Here is a 14,417-nt window from a genome sequence, read left to right as displayed (position 1 = left end):
ATTCGAAACATCGGCTAATTTGGTGCAGCGAATCAAGTGCGCGTTGAATCTGCGGTAACAAGACAAACGAGCGTACGCTGGCGTGGTTCCGATCATCGAATGAATGTCAGGCTAGAGACATGCCTATTGCCGAAACTCAATCCAGACGAGCTGAGAGATGAAGCGATTCAGTTTCCCATGTAACGCGCCATTTACTTCTAAACAGACAAATTAAACGTGTCCATTGCGTCGCGTCGGTCAAACGCAAATCCATTCATTGGCAAATTATAATGTGACATGCAAAAGGCTTCTCCCAAAATAGATTACAATCTGTTTAATTTTAGAGATATATTTCTTTATCAATTTAATTTTTCTAAAATTATGTTAAAATATTTGAAATTCAATAGAATGTCAACATACAACATACTAGCTTTCGAATATAAATATTGTTAATTAAATACAAATTATTTTTTAATTTCCTATCACTATTCTATTATTATCAGAAGATACAAATTATACCATCAATCCAAATTAATTTCTCTGTCGCGCAATTATTTCGATTGATGTCGATTCCGTGAGGAATACTCGACATTTGGACTAAACAATACTCTGTGGCTCGACAAGAACTTTGAGAAGTACCCTTAAATGTAAACCACTGGAACAACGGCCATAAACCGACGGCATGACACACCACGAGCCGATAATGTACAGGTGTGCGGTGTTCACGTTGCCTATTAATTCGCTGTTAATGACGCTTAAATACGAGAAGCTAAGTGGAGTACGCGATCGAGTCGCGTTTCGCGAGTCTTCCGATAAATATTTACGAGATTGAATGATTTAATTCTGAAGTTCCCGTAATAAGCTGAAAGCGAGAGAAACGCGACGCACCAAAGGTCGCGTATTCGAGATTACAGAATAATCAGAGGTGGAAATTGGTGACGCAGACACAAGACAAAGAAAAATAGAATATTTTACGGTAACTGTAATTGATGATGATTATTATAATTTTAATTGCTATTTGATATCGGTATTGTGTAGATTTTGGAAGATAGCGCTAAGAATATAATTCGCGAAAAAATATACGTCTACTTTATTATAAATAAAATATGTAATTAAAAATAGTTAATTTTGCTAAATTTTAAGATGTTAATAATTATTCTATTTTTTTTTTTTTTTGCTAGAGAAAAATATTTTAAATTTATTATACAATCTTTTTATAACATTTTAATAAAATAGGAACTTTAATATTTCTCAATCTGGCATGTAATGTTTTTCTTCGGGTTGTTTAAAAAGTAAAATATTTACAAATGTATTAAGGCATCTTACGCGCGCATTAAATATACAATAATCATAGTATTTAGTTCCTAGATTTTTCGTCTAAAGCAATTCGTCCCCATTTTACGCAACTCTAAAAACAAAACCAAAAATGGAGGAACGGTCAAAGAGTACAAAACGCGCATCTCGTCCAAATCTTCGAAGTTTATCCGGTCTAGAAAACACTCTCGTAAGATAACGGAATAAATAAAATGGGGAGAAAAGTGGTCTCGAGACCGAGAGCTGGACCGCGCGACAGTCGAGGACCAATAAATTTCTTGCGATTGGAAACCGTTCTTTCGAGGGGACATTAATTAAGTGCGCCGATGTTATCGCAGAGCGGCGGGTTCACACGTGCGAAGAAAAGCCATGATTAATGGATCATGCTCGTGTGAAAGAAGGATTTTCTTTCTAGCCCGACGCTGCACTAAAGATTTTGTGAATAGGCGTCACTTCTTTCCCACTATTTCTTGAGTTGCAACAGTTACCGAGGTTTCTCTCTTAACCCGAAGAATTAAAAGTAGAGAGAAAAGCTTATGAGCAAAATATAATGGTAACAATAATTAGCAGAAGATATTTCGAAAAATATTTATGAAACGAAAATTATTGACGAGTTTGTTTCGCTATATTATACGTGTATTGTACCTATGATGCGTGTTACCTATCAATGATATTTGATACACCTTTTATATGAACTCTTTGACGTCGTCTATATGAAGATTGAAATCGATTCATTTTCCACAAAAAAAATCAGAATATTTTTCAAATTATAAAAAATTAAAAATGAAGAAAATTTATGAAAAGCGCTGCTTTGAATGTATATATAATATATGTAGACATGTGTGTGCGTGCGCGTGCAAATAGAGAGTAAAATCATTTTTCTTAAATAAATTTTGATCGATAAATTTTCACGGATTTGTAAAATCTAATAAGAGAAAAAATAAAAAATATTTAATATTGATAGTTAAATTAAAAAATACCAGAAGATAGAAAAACATAGTTCATATGAGATCTACAATGTTTTATTAATTCTTTACTTATTTACATACATACATATATATATATATATATATATATATATATATATATATATATATATATTTAATATAAAACAATAAAGAATAACAACACATATGACAAAACATCTATAATTTTACAACTTAAACATAAAATATTTAAATTTAAACGATGTCAAAATGCAAGATTTTCTTGGACAACATTTAAAGAGATGCAACTTAACGTCCACGATTTGGAAAATTAGTAGCGTGACTGCGTTCAAACGGGTCACATGAATAAATCATAGGATATTTATACCTCCTATTACGGTCCTATTTAGTCCATGTTACGATTAATCGTGCGGAAAGTTGCGTAATAGCGCTACTGCTTTTACCCCGTTGCCGTCTCATTAATATTAATTCTTTAGACATTAATTATCAATAATAGAAAGAAAGGACGTGAATCTCAAAGCGTATATTAATTATAGTTTAGAGTTTTTTTTTTCCATTAATACACATATTAATTTTTAAGATCTATTATTATCATTTTATAATCACTTTGAAAAAGCATAGTGCAAGTGAGTTTAATATGCTCTTCATTATTTCTCTTTTATTCAAAATTTTGAATAAAAAATTTGACAGAGAGTCTTATAAATATCAAAAGTAAGATCTCTATCGTTCTTTTAACGAGCGATCAACATGAGAGTATTACATGCATGGAACTTTATAATCGCATTCTCCCTAGTCGAATGCTAAAACATCCCGGTTCTTGTTACGACATACGTTTTGCCCGATTATGTAACTATGCTGGAAATTTATAGTCACTAAAACACGCCTCGCTGTTAGCAAACGCCTTTCGTTATACCGCGAGACCCTTTAATTAAACGAGCAGCATTCATGCGGCCTTCCGCAACGTATTATTGTATAATCGTATGAAGTTCTTCAATTGTATAGTTGTACAATTGTATAAAGTTTTCAATTCATTCGTAAAATCATTAGCTTATCCAGATTAATATGATTATGTTGTCATTAAAATTACAATTGTTTTGTAGAAAAAAAGAAGTAGAAGAAAATTAATTACATTATGCACAGTATTAAATTACTAGGACGATATCAATGAAGAGAGAGAGGAAAAAAAATACTGTATGTTTTTACTGACGAAAATTTTAATAATTTTACATACAACATTTGTAGTACATATGAATAGAAGGGTCAATTACGTGACATTTCTCCTAACGCGATCCTTCGCAAGAGAACATAGTGTTACGGACCATATTGTTTATTACTGACATCATTAACCTTTGGTGCTTAATGTAATGCGATGAAGTAGTTTATACACCAACGCACGCATACCAGCTGACAAACAGACTCGAGCACGTTAGGCAGCAGGTGTTGTTAAGCGGGAATATATAACTTGATCAGTAATTGCACTGCACAATGTAATCGTTCATATATATATATATATATATATATATATATATATATATATATATATATATATTATTATATATTATTGATCACAAGTTATAAATTATTACAATAAAAAGAATAAAAAATTTAAGTAGAAAGATTTAAAGTAGAAAAGTTTGATGACTAGAGTCCTTCTATTTTTTGATATATTATACTTTTTTTAAATAATAATACTAAAAATTAAGATATGAAAGATATAGTAGCTTTTCATTTATAATTTAGAAAATGATAAGTTTTGGAAAATCAAATTTCATGGATGCGATGAAATATTGTGTATAAACAACTATTAATATTTGCATCAAACGTTAAATAAATTTTTCTTATTAAGACTTGAGTGAAGTGAAAATTTTTATGTTAAAAATAAAAAACTTATAAATATAATACGACGACGTCCAAGATTTTTATTTAGTAAATACCAAAACTCAACTTTAAATTGATAAAACAACCAATCAGATGAAAGAATATTTCGCTACCGTCCGTATATTCATTGAACTTGCCGTCTTCGAACGCAAAGATGTAAAAACAATTGAAAGAGCTTTCAAAGGATTAATTAGAGCTTTTGTCGAAAGGTTTGACCGAAGATATCGAAAAGTTATCGGTGGATATCGGCACGCTAGGAAAATAGCCCGAGAAAGTAGCACGGTCGATCTTTTATTCATGTCGCATCGACTGGAACCTCGGGCACTCTTTCTGTCTTTCTGTCCAAATTGCTTTCGAATGTAACGCGTCTGCAACGAACGTGTCATTTTACACGATAACACGTGCGTGTTACGGTATGCGTGACATGCGAACGGTCCAAGCCATTCGCGATGGTCCGTCACGTATGCGACGAGAATGCATCGTAGAATCGTAAGGCACACTCGATCTTTATTTATACCAAAGTTTATCGTAAATCCGTGTATCGTAAATAGAAGAAAATATATTGAAAATGTGATAATAAGGATGAGAAAAGTCAGAAGATTTTTAAAAATAATCATCGAAGTAACTATTTATTATTCATTACTAAAAGTAAAATATATTAAAATTACTTCTTCCGTTAAAAACAAGTTTTATAACCCTATTATCATTATAGCTATAAAAAAAATAACTGTTATAGTAACGTCTTTACAAAAAATAACGCGTTACTTCCCAGCTCTATATGTACGATTTCTGACATATATATGTTTCGGGGATAGTATAATTTATAACATCGACAACAATACTCATTTTTAAACATATAATTTAATTAACATATATGTATAAAACGTGGAAACCGGAAACAATGAGTATGTGAAGCCGATAAACAATATGAACGGAAAAAGAGAGGATAACGAGCTATTCGTCGGCCATTACATTTCGACTCGAAATATAATTAATTTTGCAGCCTGTTTGTTTTCATACATATTTGTATCACGCATTTATTGTTTTTTTCTATCTATACGTATAACGGATATCTTTACAAAGTATTGTATGTTCAGCGCATTGCTAATTTGAGTTACAGTTAAAGGCAATTCTTTTTAATTATGCATATATATGCGCGTGTAAACACAACGCGGAATATACCTACCTACATAAGTAAAACAAATTTTATTTTTGGGTATCAGTATAATAATTTCTCTCTTAATTTAAATTATGATTATATATTGTAACATAAATTATATTTTAATATAAGATAAAGATTTTTTATTGTATTAATACTTGAATATTTTGAGATATATTTTTTGTTTTAATTTTAAAGACAAATCTTTATCAAAAATCGTACTTTGATGTTTGCAGATAAAAGATTTACAAATACTTTAAAGCTCAATCGTAAATAAAATTAGCGATAAAAGAAAAATGAGGAAAAAGGAATAAAGGAGGTAAAAAGAATGTACGAGATGAAAGGGGTGGATTGAGACAATAAATTGTAATAATATTCAAATCATCGCATATACGTATGATTTTTGATGAAAGAAAGAAGAGAAAGTTAGAATTTTCTCCAAATTTTAATGTAAGTCTGTTTTTACGCGACGCGACTTTTTACATATCGACGACAATGGACGCACCGTCGCGTCATCGCCCCCACTCGTTATCCGCGAATTATTTATTCTATGCTCGTCAATATTAAATCTACCTCTATGATTGAAATATCCTGCTGGTAATTAGCTTCAACATGTATGCCGCTCATAATCCTTGCGAATCCGCTTAATTTTATCAGGATCAGCAGATTGAACCGACTGGCAATCACGCATCTCCCAAAAGCAACATCACTAATTTCTCGCATTTTATAAATACGTATATAAATATATATATATATATATATATATATATCTAGAATTTTTCCAAAATTTGTTCGAGATTATAATATTATTTTGCAGAATGAATGTATTAAATAAGAAAAAAACGGGGAATTCCTAAATAATTTAAAAAGTAATATTATAGAAAAGCCTGCTCACGTACGAGATGCTGATTAAAAACAAAAATAAACAATTTTTAAAAGAGTATACATTAATATATGAAACAGATATTTTATTAAAGATGTATATATATTTTTGTTCTTTACATTAGCAAATTTACAAGGTTGTTTCAACTTCTCTAATACAGTCAAAACTTTGGCCATTACTACTTGAATTTTTATATCATGAAATACAGATATTAAATGTAATGTTGTTCATCACCATGCAATGTCATTCGCATAATAATGAATATGCATTCTCCGTGTTGATATAAGATGTTTAAAAAGAGTAAACCTGGAGATTGCAAAAAGCAATATAAACGTTGAAATGTCGATATTGAAACATATTTTCGTCTTTTGCGAAATTACTCCACATATCTTATTTCGTAGCTTGCTTTTAGACACGCGATATAGTATGTCGTAACATTTAAAAGATATGACTGAATTCAAATCAAATATGTTTTCTGCTGTAATTAGATAGAAAAATCTAATTTTATATATAAGAAAGAGAAACGAAAAAAGCCGGATCTACGTATATTTATTTATAAAAAGGATTTTCTTCCCATCGTAGAATCCAATTTTAAAAATTCACAACTGACTTCTTTCCAGTGACAATGAATATAAAAAGTCTGTAATACAAAGATCACAGAAAGTCACACATATACAAAGGAGAGTATTCTCTTATATAAACTATAATATAATACGATACCCTGCACTGTAAGAAAAGTATCTAACGATTCAGATATTGAACGAAATATATCTATAGTAAATATACATTCGAAGAGGAGAAACTTCTCGCTCGATCGACCGACGATTGAGAATATCTTGAGATTCCGTGCAGAAGATCTATTTCTATCTTGGTGACATTTTTCATAAATAACCGCCGATGTCTATCTTTGAAGTCAGTCGAGCGAAATCTACGCAATATATATTTCTAGCAGAATATCGCGCCGGATATTTTAGAAGATCCGTCAAACAGGTACTTCTGTTCCCATTACCTACGAGACTGAAAATTTAATCGAGTGCCAGCAAAGTTAATACATACGGATTTAGGTCGTTTCTCTTCACTATACGCGGTCGCTTTGCCGGGATGCAAATAAATAATGCAAAATGATTTTTAGGACGGTTCTAGAAATTTATTTTGAATGTAATTTACAACTTACAGTAACCGTAAAACAAAATTATATAACATTCACAGTCGAGAATACAAAGTACTGTGTTTTAAAAATATGATAATCGACTGATTTAATAAAATCTAGGACACCTGTATACACTGCAAGTGTGCATAATATACTATACTTGAATAAATAACAGAGAAAATGCATACATATAAGAAAATATATCAGAGAAAATATACACCTAGCAAATAAGTAAAATAAACGATAGTTGAGAGAGATTTATAATTTACATTCGTCTTTAATCTTGTTATTTGTTCATAGTATTTTTTCATGCACTAAAGTAATCTTATTGTAAAGCATAAATTATATGAATAACTTGCTTACATATCATCAATACTTATAATTCGCAACTATTCATCAAAACGAATTATAAAATAAAATTCATATTTCAGGTGACTTGGATTAGGCGGAAAGATAGACAACTACTTACAGTGGGTCGAGACACTCACTCTATAGATAAGCGTTTCCTTGTCTTAAGCAATCCTGATTGGAGTCTCTTAATCAAAAACGTCAATCAGGAAGATGCAGGCCTTTACGAGTGTCAGGTAATGCTCACTATTGTTTGTATTATATTTATTATAATGTTTACAGAAAAACTAGCCATTTTCGAACATGGATATGGTACTGATCAAAAGAGTTATAGTATTGCCTTATAATACCTATGTATACCTCTGCGTCGAAATATGATATTTTTTAAAAGAGATTAGACATGTTTGATACACAATCATTTCTTTCTAAATCAATTATATGATTATATCTCTTTAAATTTAATTATGAATTTAACATTTAACCTAAACTTTCAATCATAAATGCTATTAAACGTAATTATTGCAATAGTATACTTTTATAATATGTTAAATTTTTTCATATTAATAATTAAATCTAAGTATTTCAAATGTAGCTAGAAAAAAATAGGTATCTATTTCCATAAAGATATGTAATTTTAAATGTCAACCTGATTTATTTCAACTAGTATTGTGCTGCCGACTCTTTTATATGGTACCATTTTTTTTTCTTTTCGTTCCTGACTTTTAGAGAAAATTTTTTATCCATGAAAGAATAACAAGTTAACAGGACAATCGCTCAACATATCGATCTAATTTATATTACGCTAACCTTTTTTACTGGCTGCGTCAAATTTACGTTTATCCGACTCAACTAGTAGTGACGATCAATCGCGGTCAGACATTGGTAGTAACATATCCTATATGTGTGATTAATACTAACAGCATTTTTACGATGTCTGTTAAAAATTTCTCTCGACGATATAATTTATGATTATAATATAATACAATTATATGTAATATCGCTAGATATTTATTCTTAATCATACAATAGTTTATAATATATAGTATTATTATCTTTCGTACTTACCGTTATATGTTAACGAACGTATGAAAAAAAAAAAAAAAAATAATGAACCGCTTTCCCCCATAGCAATCAATAATAATTATATTAAATATGTAAATAAAAATTTAAAAATAATCTTAGATAAATACAAGTGAAGATAATAAAAAAATTTAACGAATTAAATAACATTATGGAAAAAAAAATCGATTACATAATAAACGATAAATTAAGAATTATTATGGTTGTATGCAAAGTTATGATAAAATTAAAAAATAAAACTTGAAATTGACTAATCTTTTTTTTTTTTAATTTTAATTATTAAATTGATTTAAATATCTAATGTCTTTAAAAGGCAATATACTACATATATATAATTGTAATTTATATATTTTCTTATGTTCTAATATAATAGATACAAACGGTACCAGTGCAGCAACGATTTGTACGTCTAAACATCACGGAAGCGTACTCTGTGATACCAGGTGGTCCGGATCTCCATGTGAAACAGGGCTCCAGCCTGCGTTTGGAATGCCAGCTGATGGCAGCTGCGGAATCGCCCAACTACGTATTCTGGTATCGCGGAATACGTATGATAAATTATGATAACGAATCCGGTGTTAGATTCGAGATGAAGAGAAACGGTTCAGTACTCATTGTGGAGAAGGTGAAGCTTTCGCACGGCGCCAATTACACATGCTCGCCGAATAATGCCAGGTCGGCTCATATCATGATACACGTTATCGAGGGTAAGCAATTGTTGAGCGCGGATACAGCATCGCAAATCCATTCTCTCATTCCGGATATTCAAACAATTTCATTCGATCAATTGGATCGGATCAGTTAGACTATCCGGTGTATACATGACAATAATAATGTATAATCCATTCAATGTTATGCTTACATAAACACACACACACACGTACACGTACACGCAACTTTTATTATTATCTAATTATTTTAATTTAATATTATTAACAATGGACATGAGAAAATATGAAAGAAACATTAAATATATGTTTTTAGATTTTTAGACAATTATATCAGCGTACATATATAATCTAATATATATTATAATCAAAATGAAAATTATATAAGGATATGTACACATTTAATTTATGTTTATATGATTCAATGTAACACATACATCTCAACAATGCTCTATCATATCTCTTTACGCCCCATCGATTTCATTGCATTCTCTTTCCATCGGCCCAATCTTTCAAAAAACTTTCTCGTTGATCATCGAGATTGCCGAGCACTAGCTCCCTTTCTCTCCTCGAACCATTAAGGAGACGTTTATTTATGTTCCATATATATGCGCGAAATCTGGATTCGGGCAAAAACAGACATTGTGTCGGAGTATAGGGCGAGTCTTATGGGCCGTAAAATTCGCAAACCGTCCTCAATCTCGAAGGATGGCTGTATATGAGACCGGTCGCCCATTTTTTCTAGTCAACAGGGAGAGTTAACCAACTTTGGTTATTCAATCCCGGTCGGGATCACGGACGACCATTCAAAGTTTTCCATGTATCGAAAGGGAAATGTACATTTACGTAAAAATACAGTGTAAAATTTTATGTATGTACACTCAGTATACAACAATCAATAACGTAATTGACGCATAAAGAATTGTGCCTTAAATTTTTATTTATTTGAAAATTAAACGTATGCCCTAAATATAATTTTAATTTTATATTATCTGCAATTATATAAACATACATTTTGTGATTATTAATTTAATATGTTTTTAAAAATGTTTACCGATCAATGTTTATATGACATTTTCCTTTATCAGTAAAATCAGTAGAATACACAGCCGAATATATCTAAAACATTCTGCAATATTGAATCGCTTTTCTCTCCCATATATTTGAGTTTTATCTCATTAGCAATATTATCTGTTTTCACAGAGGAAGAGAAACCAGCGGCCATGCACGGAGATGATCAACGAAATTTCACGGCAACTACATGGAGCAACACCATATTGATTCTTACGGCTCTCCTAATTATTCCAGATATAAGACGGTACTTCCAGACTTTCATCTGCCATGCCACGTGATTAGCATAAACCGCTATCTTCGCGAAAGAAAAATCGAATGCAAATGAGCTTGCAACCTAGAATTTTTTTCAATGATTCGAAATATTATATTTACGTATCAAAAGATATTCTTAATCTGACCTACAACATATCTTGCTTCTCGTACGTTGATGTTATTTGACTCTGACGATGAAATTCAACCGTCGCGAAGAAAAATGTGACAGATTCCGCTCGGGATCAAAGAAAAATCTATTTGCAAATAAACTTAAAGCGAGAGATTCAACTGCAGACGTTTTTCCAAGAGTCTCCGTATCCCGGGTGGTGAAATTCAAGGAGGACTGCAAAGTTTCACGTAACCATGTAACTTTCGTTTAAAGAAACGTCTTATCCAAGTGACACTACTTGATAGAAACTCCGCTTGAACTCGTAACGAGTGAATAATATTCGCGGAATGAGATTTGGTCGTTTCTCGACGTGGACAAATTCACTCGCAAACTTCGAGAACCAAGTTGCAGTCCTGTGTCGTTGGACATCATAAACTTTCACATATTGAAACATATGATTTTTTTTTTTTTTTCATGGAAACTTATCGTTTCTATATTTATAACAAAGTAAAATCTTCAGAAACTAAATTTATTCGCGAAGTATAGGCGCGTAAATTCCATTTATATTTTTATGAATATAGTAATAACAAAATAATTTTTTAACCTGCTATCTAGCAATGTATATTCTTTTATAAAAAAGTTTTTAAATTTCAAACGTAAAATTTAAAATCTTCTCAAAGATCTTTATGCTTTGTAGAGTATTACATCCGCGAAATATACATCATGGCGAATGAATTTAGCGCTGAAATCTTGTCGCGAGGCAGGCAACACTTCATCATCAGAGAATCAGGTATTATTTACTCCTTATAACTTTCCAAGTTTCTAACAAGTAGTTTGATACAAATGGAACATTGAGTTCTGTAAACAAAAGTTGTGCTTGGTCCCGTTGATTCTACGTGGCTGTTACTAATATTGATGATATAATTAATTTATAATCTAGGATTGTCCTGTTATTATAAATACATAAATAATATAAGCTGACAAAAATTGCTTGATATCAGATTTTAAGTGCTTTTAAAACAATTAAATTTTTTTTTAATTTTTTAATTATAATTAATATTTTAATTATACATTTATGTTCAAAAATTACAATTAAAATTGCGTCCATGAATATATTGCCAGTTGATAGCTCAAATTAATTACTCATAGAGAAAAAACATTTATCTTAAAGCAACTTTAAGTAATATTCTAAACTATAAAAGAGGCAATAATTCGAGTTTATAGTAACAACGATTTACCTGCCACGTACAATATTTCAGACAAAAATATATAACAATTAAAAAAATTGTTATTATTTTACTAATATAAGAAAAACTCTTTCTCTAATCTGATGATATAATGAAATTGTGAGTTTATAAAAATTAAAATACTGTTATGTGCTTGAACAAAAATTAATAATGTTAAAATATATGTGAATAATTATAATAATACACACGTACATAATATATGTATTAACTTTTTCTAATTAGTATTTTAGGAACATATTGTTGTGCGAATAAGATTTAAAATAAATCTTTATATATTGTATATTATATATTGAATATTATATATTGATTCCGTATGATATCGAGAACAAATGATATAATACAATTGGATATAAATATACATCTGACCATATTATACCACTTTTTTTCGGTATCTTACAATTATAAGAAAAACAGATATATTACATGTATTATTAAAAACTTATTAATAAATTATTTAGATTAATAATTGTGTAAGAAAGATGTTATGTAACTATAATTAAACTATTACTATAATGTAACCATAAGAGAGACTATGGTAATTCCTATATTAATACTATGTGTAATAATTACATATGTATATGTCCGCTATATATCTAAGAAAAAATATTTTCAATGACATTTTACTGACTTTGTATGTATTAAATTAAGAAGTATATTTATTTAATTAAGATGTATAACTTAATAAAATATGTCTTATCTCAAATTAGAAAAATTTATAAAATACTACTTTTAATACTTACGATTTCTCGGTTGTGCGAATAGCAAATAAAGCGTTGTTAATGTAGGTAAGGCTCAATTGTTAATAAAATCATAAATAATTAACAGAGATCGATATAAAATTGAATGCTGATCACACTGCGACACACACACACACACACATTATTATTATAAAAAATATCCGGATATTTTAATTAAAATAGCGAACACATTTTCCTAAAGTATGATTTTTTTTATATTGGCATTTATATAAAGATTTTATTAAAGTTTTATAAATTAATTATATTACTTTATCGCAATTGAATAAAAATGTATAAAAATTTATAATATTATAGTAATTTAAATATCCATTAAGAAAATATATTGTCAATATTTTGAAAAAGGGGTAAGTAAAAAATCATATGATTAATAAACACATTAATTAAAATTAGCTACTTAAGAAATATAATTTGCATAGAAAAGAGAAAAAGAGAAGACGAAAGAACTTCGTTTTCTCTGTTTGTGTTAAAGCTATTTAAACAATGGCATAGTGATTTCTGAGAGAATGGCAATTACTTAAACAATCTAAAGCTCAGACAAAGTAATTCAACTAAAATGCCTCGAATGTATTTTATCGGTAAATTCCGACGAGCGTCTACAAGTAAAAGCAAATTCAGAACTGTGGTGATTGAAAGGAAAACTCCAAGTGCTTTTCTTATTTGTCAAAGTTGTCATAGTTGTCTGCATGACTCCGAACATTACAACGAAATTATCTCAGCAAATGGGGAACATTAGATTGTTTTAAGGAATGATTATGCTTTGTTCACATACATTTTGTGCGTTTGTAAAAAAAATGACAAAAATTAAATTGTTTATAAATACTAAAGAATTATTACTCAATAATAAATTAACTAATAACTTCTTTTCAACTATAATTGTTTGCATATCTGTTAAAATTTTTCATTGTTAGATATTATATTATAATTCACCGTCGTGATGTATTTTAGATGCATCTGTATTTCATGTTTAAAACGACCAATAAATTTTAATTACTCGTTAACTTATATATTATATCACACGCAATTACATCGCTAAAGACTCGTTGAATACAGATTTATTCAATTTGTGTCAGGTTTTCCAGATAATTTCACTAATTAAGGATATATCATGCGTCCATGAAGCGTTAACGTAATTACAGTCACATGACAATTATATTTTAACTTAAGCTGCTTTCGCGATTTCATCAACGCGAGAGGTGCTAAATGTGTCAAACTGTCATGACTGTTTTAATATCGCGATACAATATCGCTTTATCTCTATGGAGTCCGCTTGACGAGCTTATAAGATGAATCATCGCATGTCATAGTGGTCCAAACCGAGACATTTCGCCAAGCCGAATAATAATCCTTTTCGATTGATGTACAATGAAGCCACATTCAGAATTGAACACGCTGCATCGCAGTACACAGGATGTTTAATAATTATCGATCAACAACGCAAGATATAATTCATATATACTACGTTAATAGATCACACTTGATTGGAGATACGAGAGTTCATGCGCGTTTACGTTATAATTTCAATATTTGCAAATTGTGTGACATTTGCTCCTCTTCGATTCTGCTGAAGACTA

At 30.0% G+C, this 14,417-nt stretch overlaps 1 protein-coding gene across 2 annotated transcripts in view; it reads left to right on the top strand.

The window, feature by feature from the left end:
* The window catches only part of LOC138931612 (zwei Ig domain protein zig-8), a 106,905-nt gene extending 95,090 nt beyond the window's left edge, over positions 1-11,815 (top strand). For both annotated transcript variants that reach the window (XM_070292564.1, XM_070292563.1), the window contains exons 4-6: positions 7,742-7,894; positions 9,112-9,445; positions 10,610-11,815. In XM_070292564.1, the coding sequence (XP_070148665.1) occupies positions 7,742-7,894; positions 9,112-9,445; positions 10,610-10,758 (636 nt within the window). In that variant the 3' untranslated portion in view covers positions 10,759-11,815. The remainder of the gene's footprint in view (positions 1-7,741; positions 7,895-9,111; positions 9,446-10,609) is intronic.
* Positions 11,816-14,417: the final 2,602 nt, after the last annotated feature.

Source organism: Polyergus mexicanus, unplaced genomic scaffold (genome assembly GCF_030449975.1).
Source record: "Polyergus mexicanus isolate NDT 795.1 unplaced genomic scaffold, iyPolMexi1.0 SCAF_3, whole genome shotgun sequence".
In the NCBI taxonomy this organism is placed as follows: domain Eukaryota; kingdom Metazoa; phylum Arthropoda; class Insecta; order Hymenoptera; family Formicidae; genus Polyergus; species Polyergus mexicanus.
Note: the sequence above shows the minus strand (reverse complement) of the source record. Positions and strands in the feature narration are given on the sequence as shown.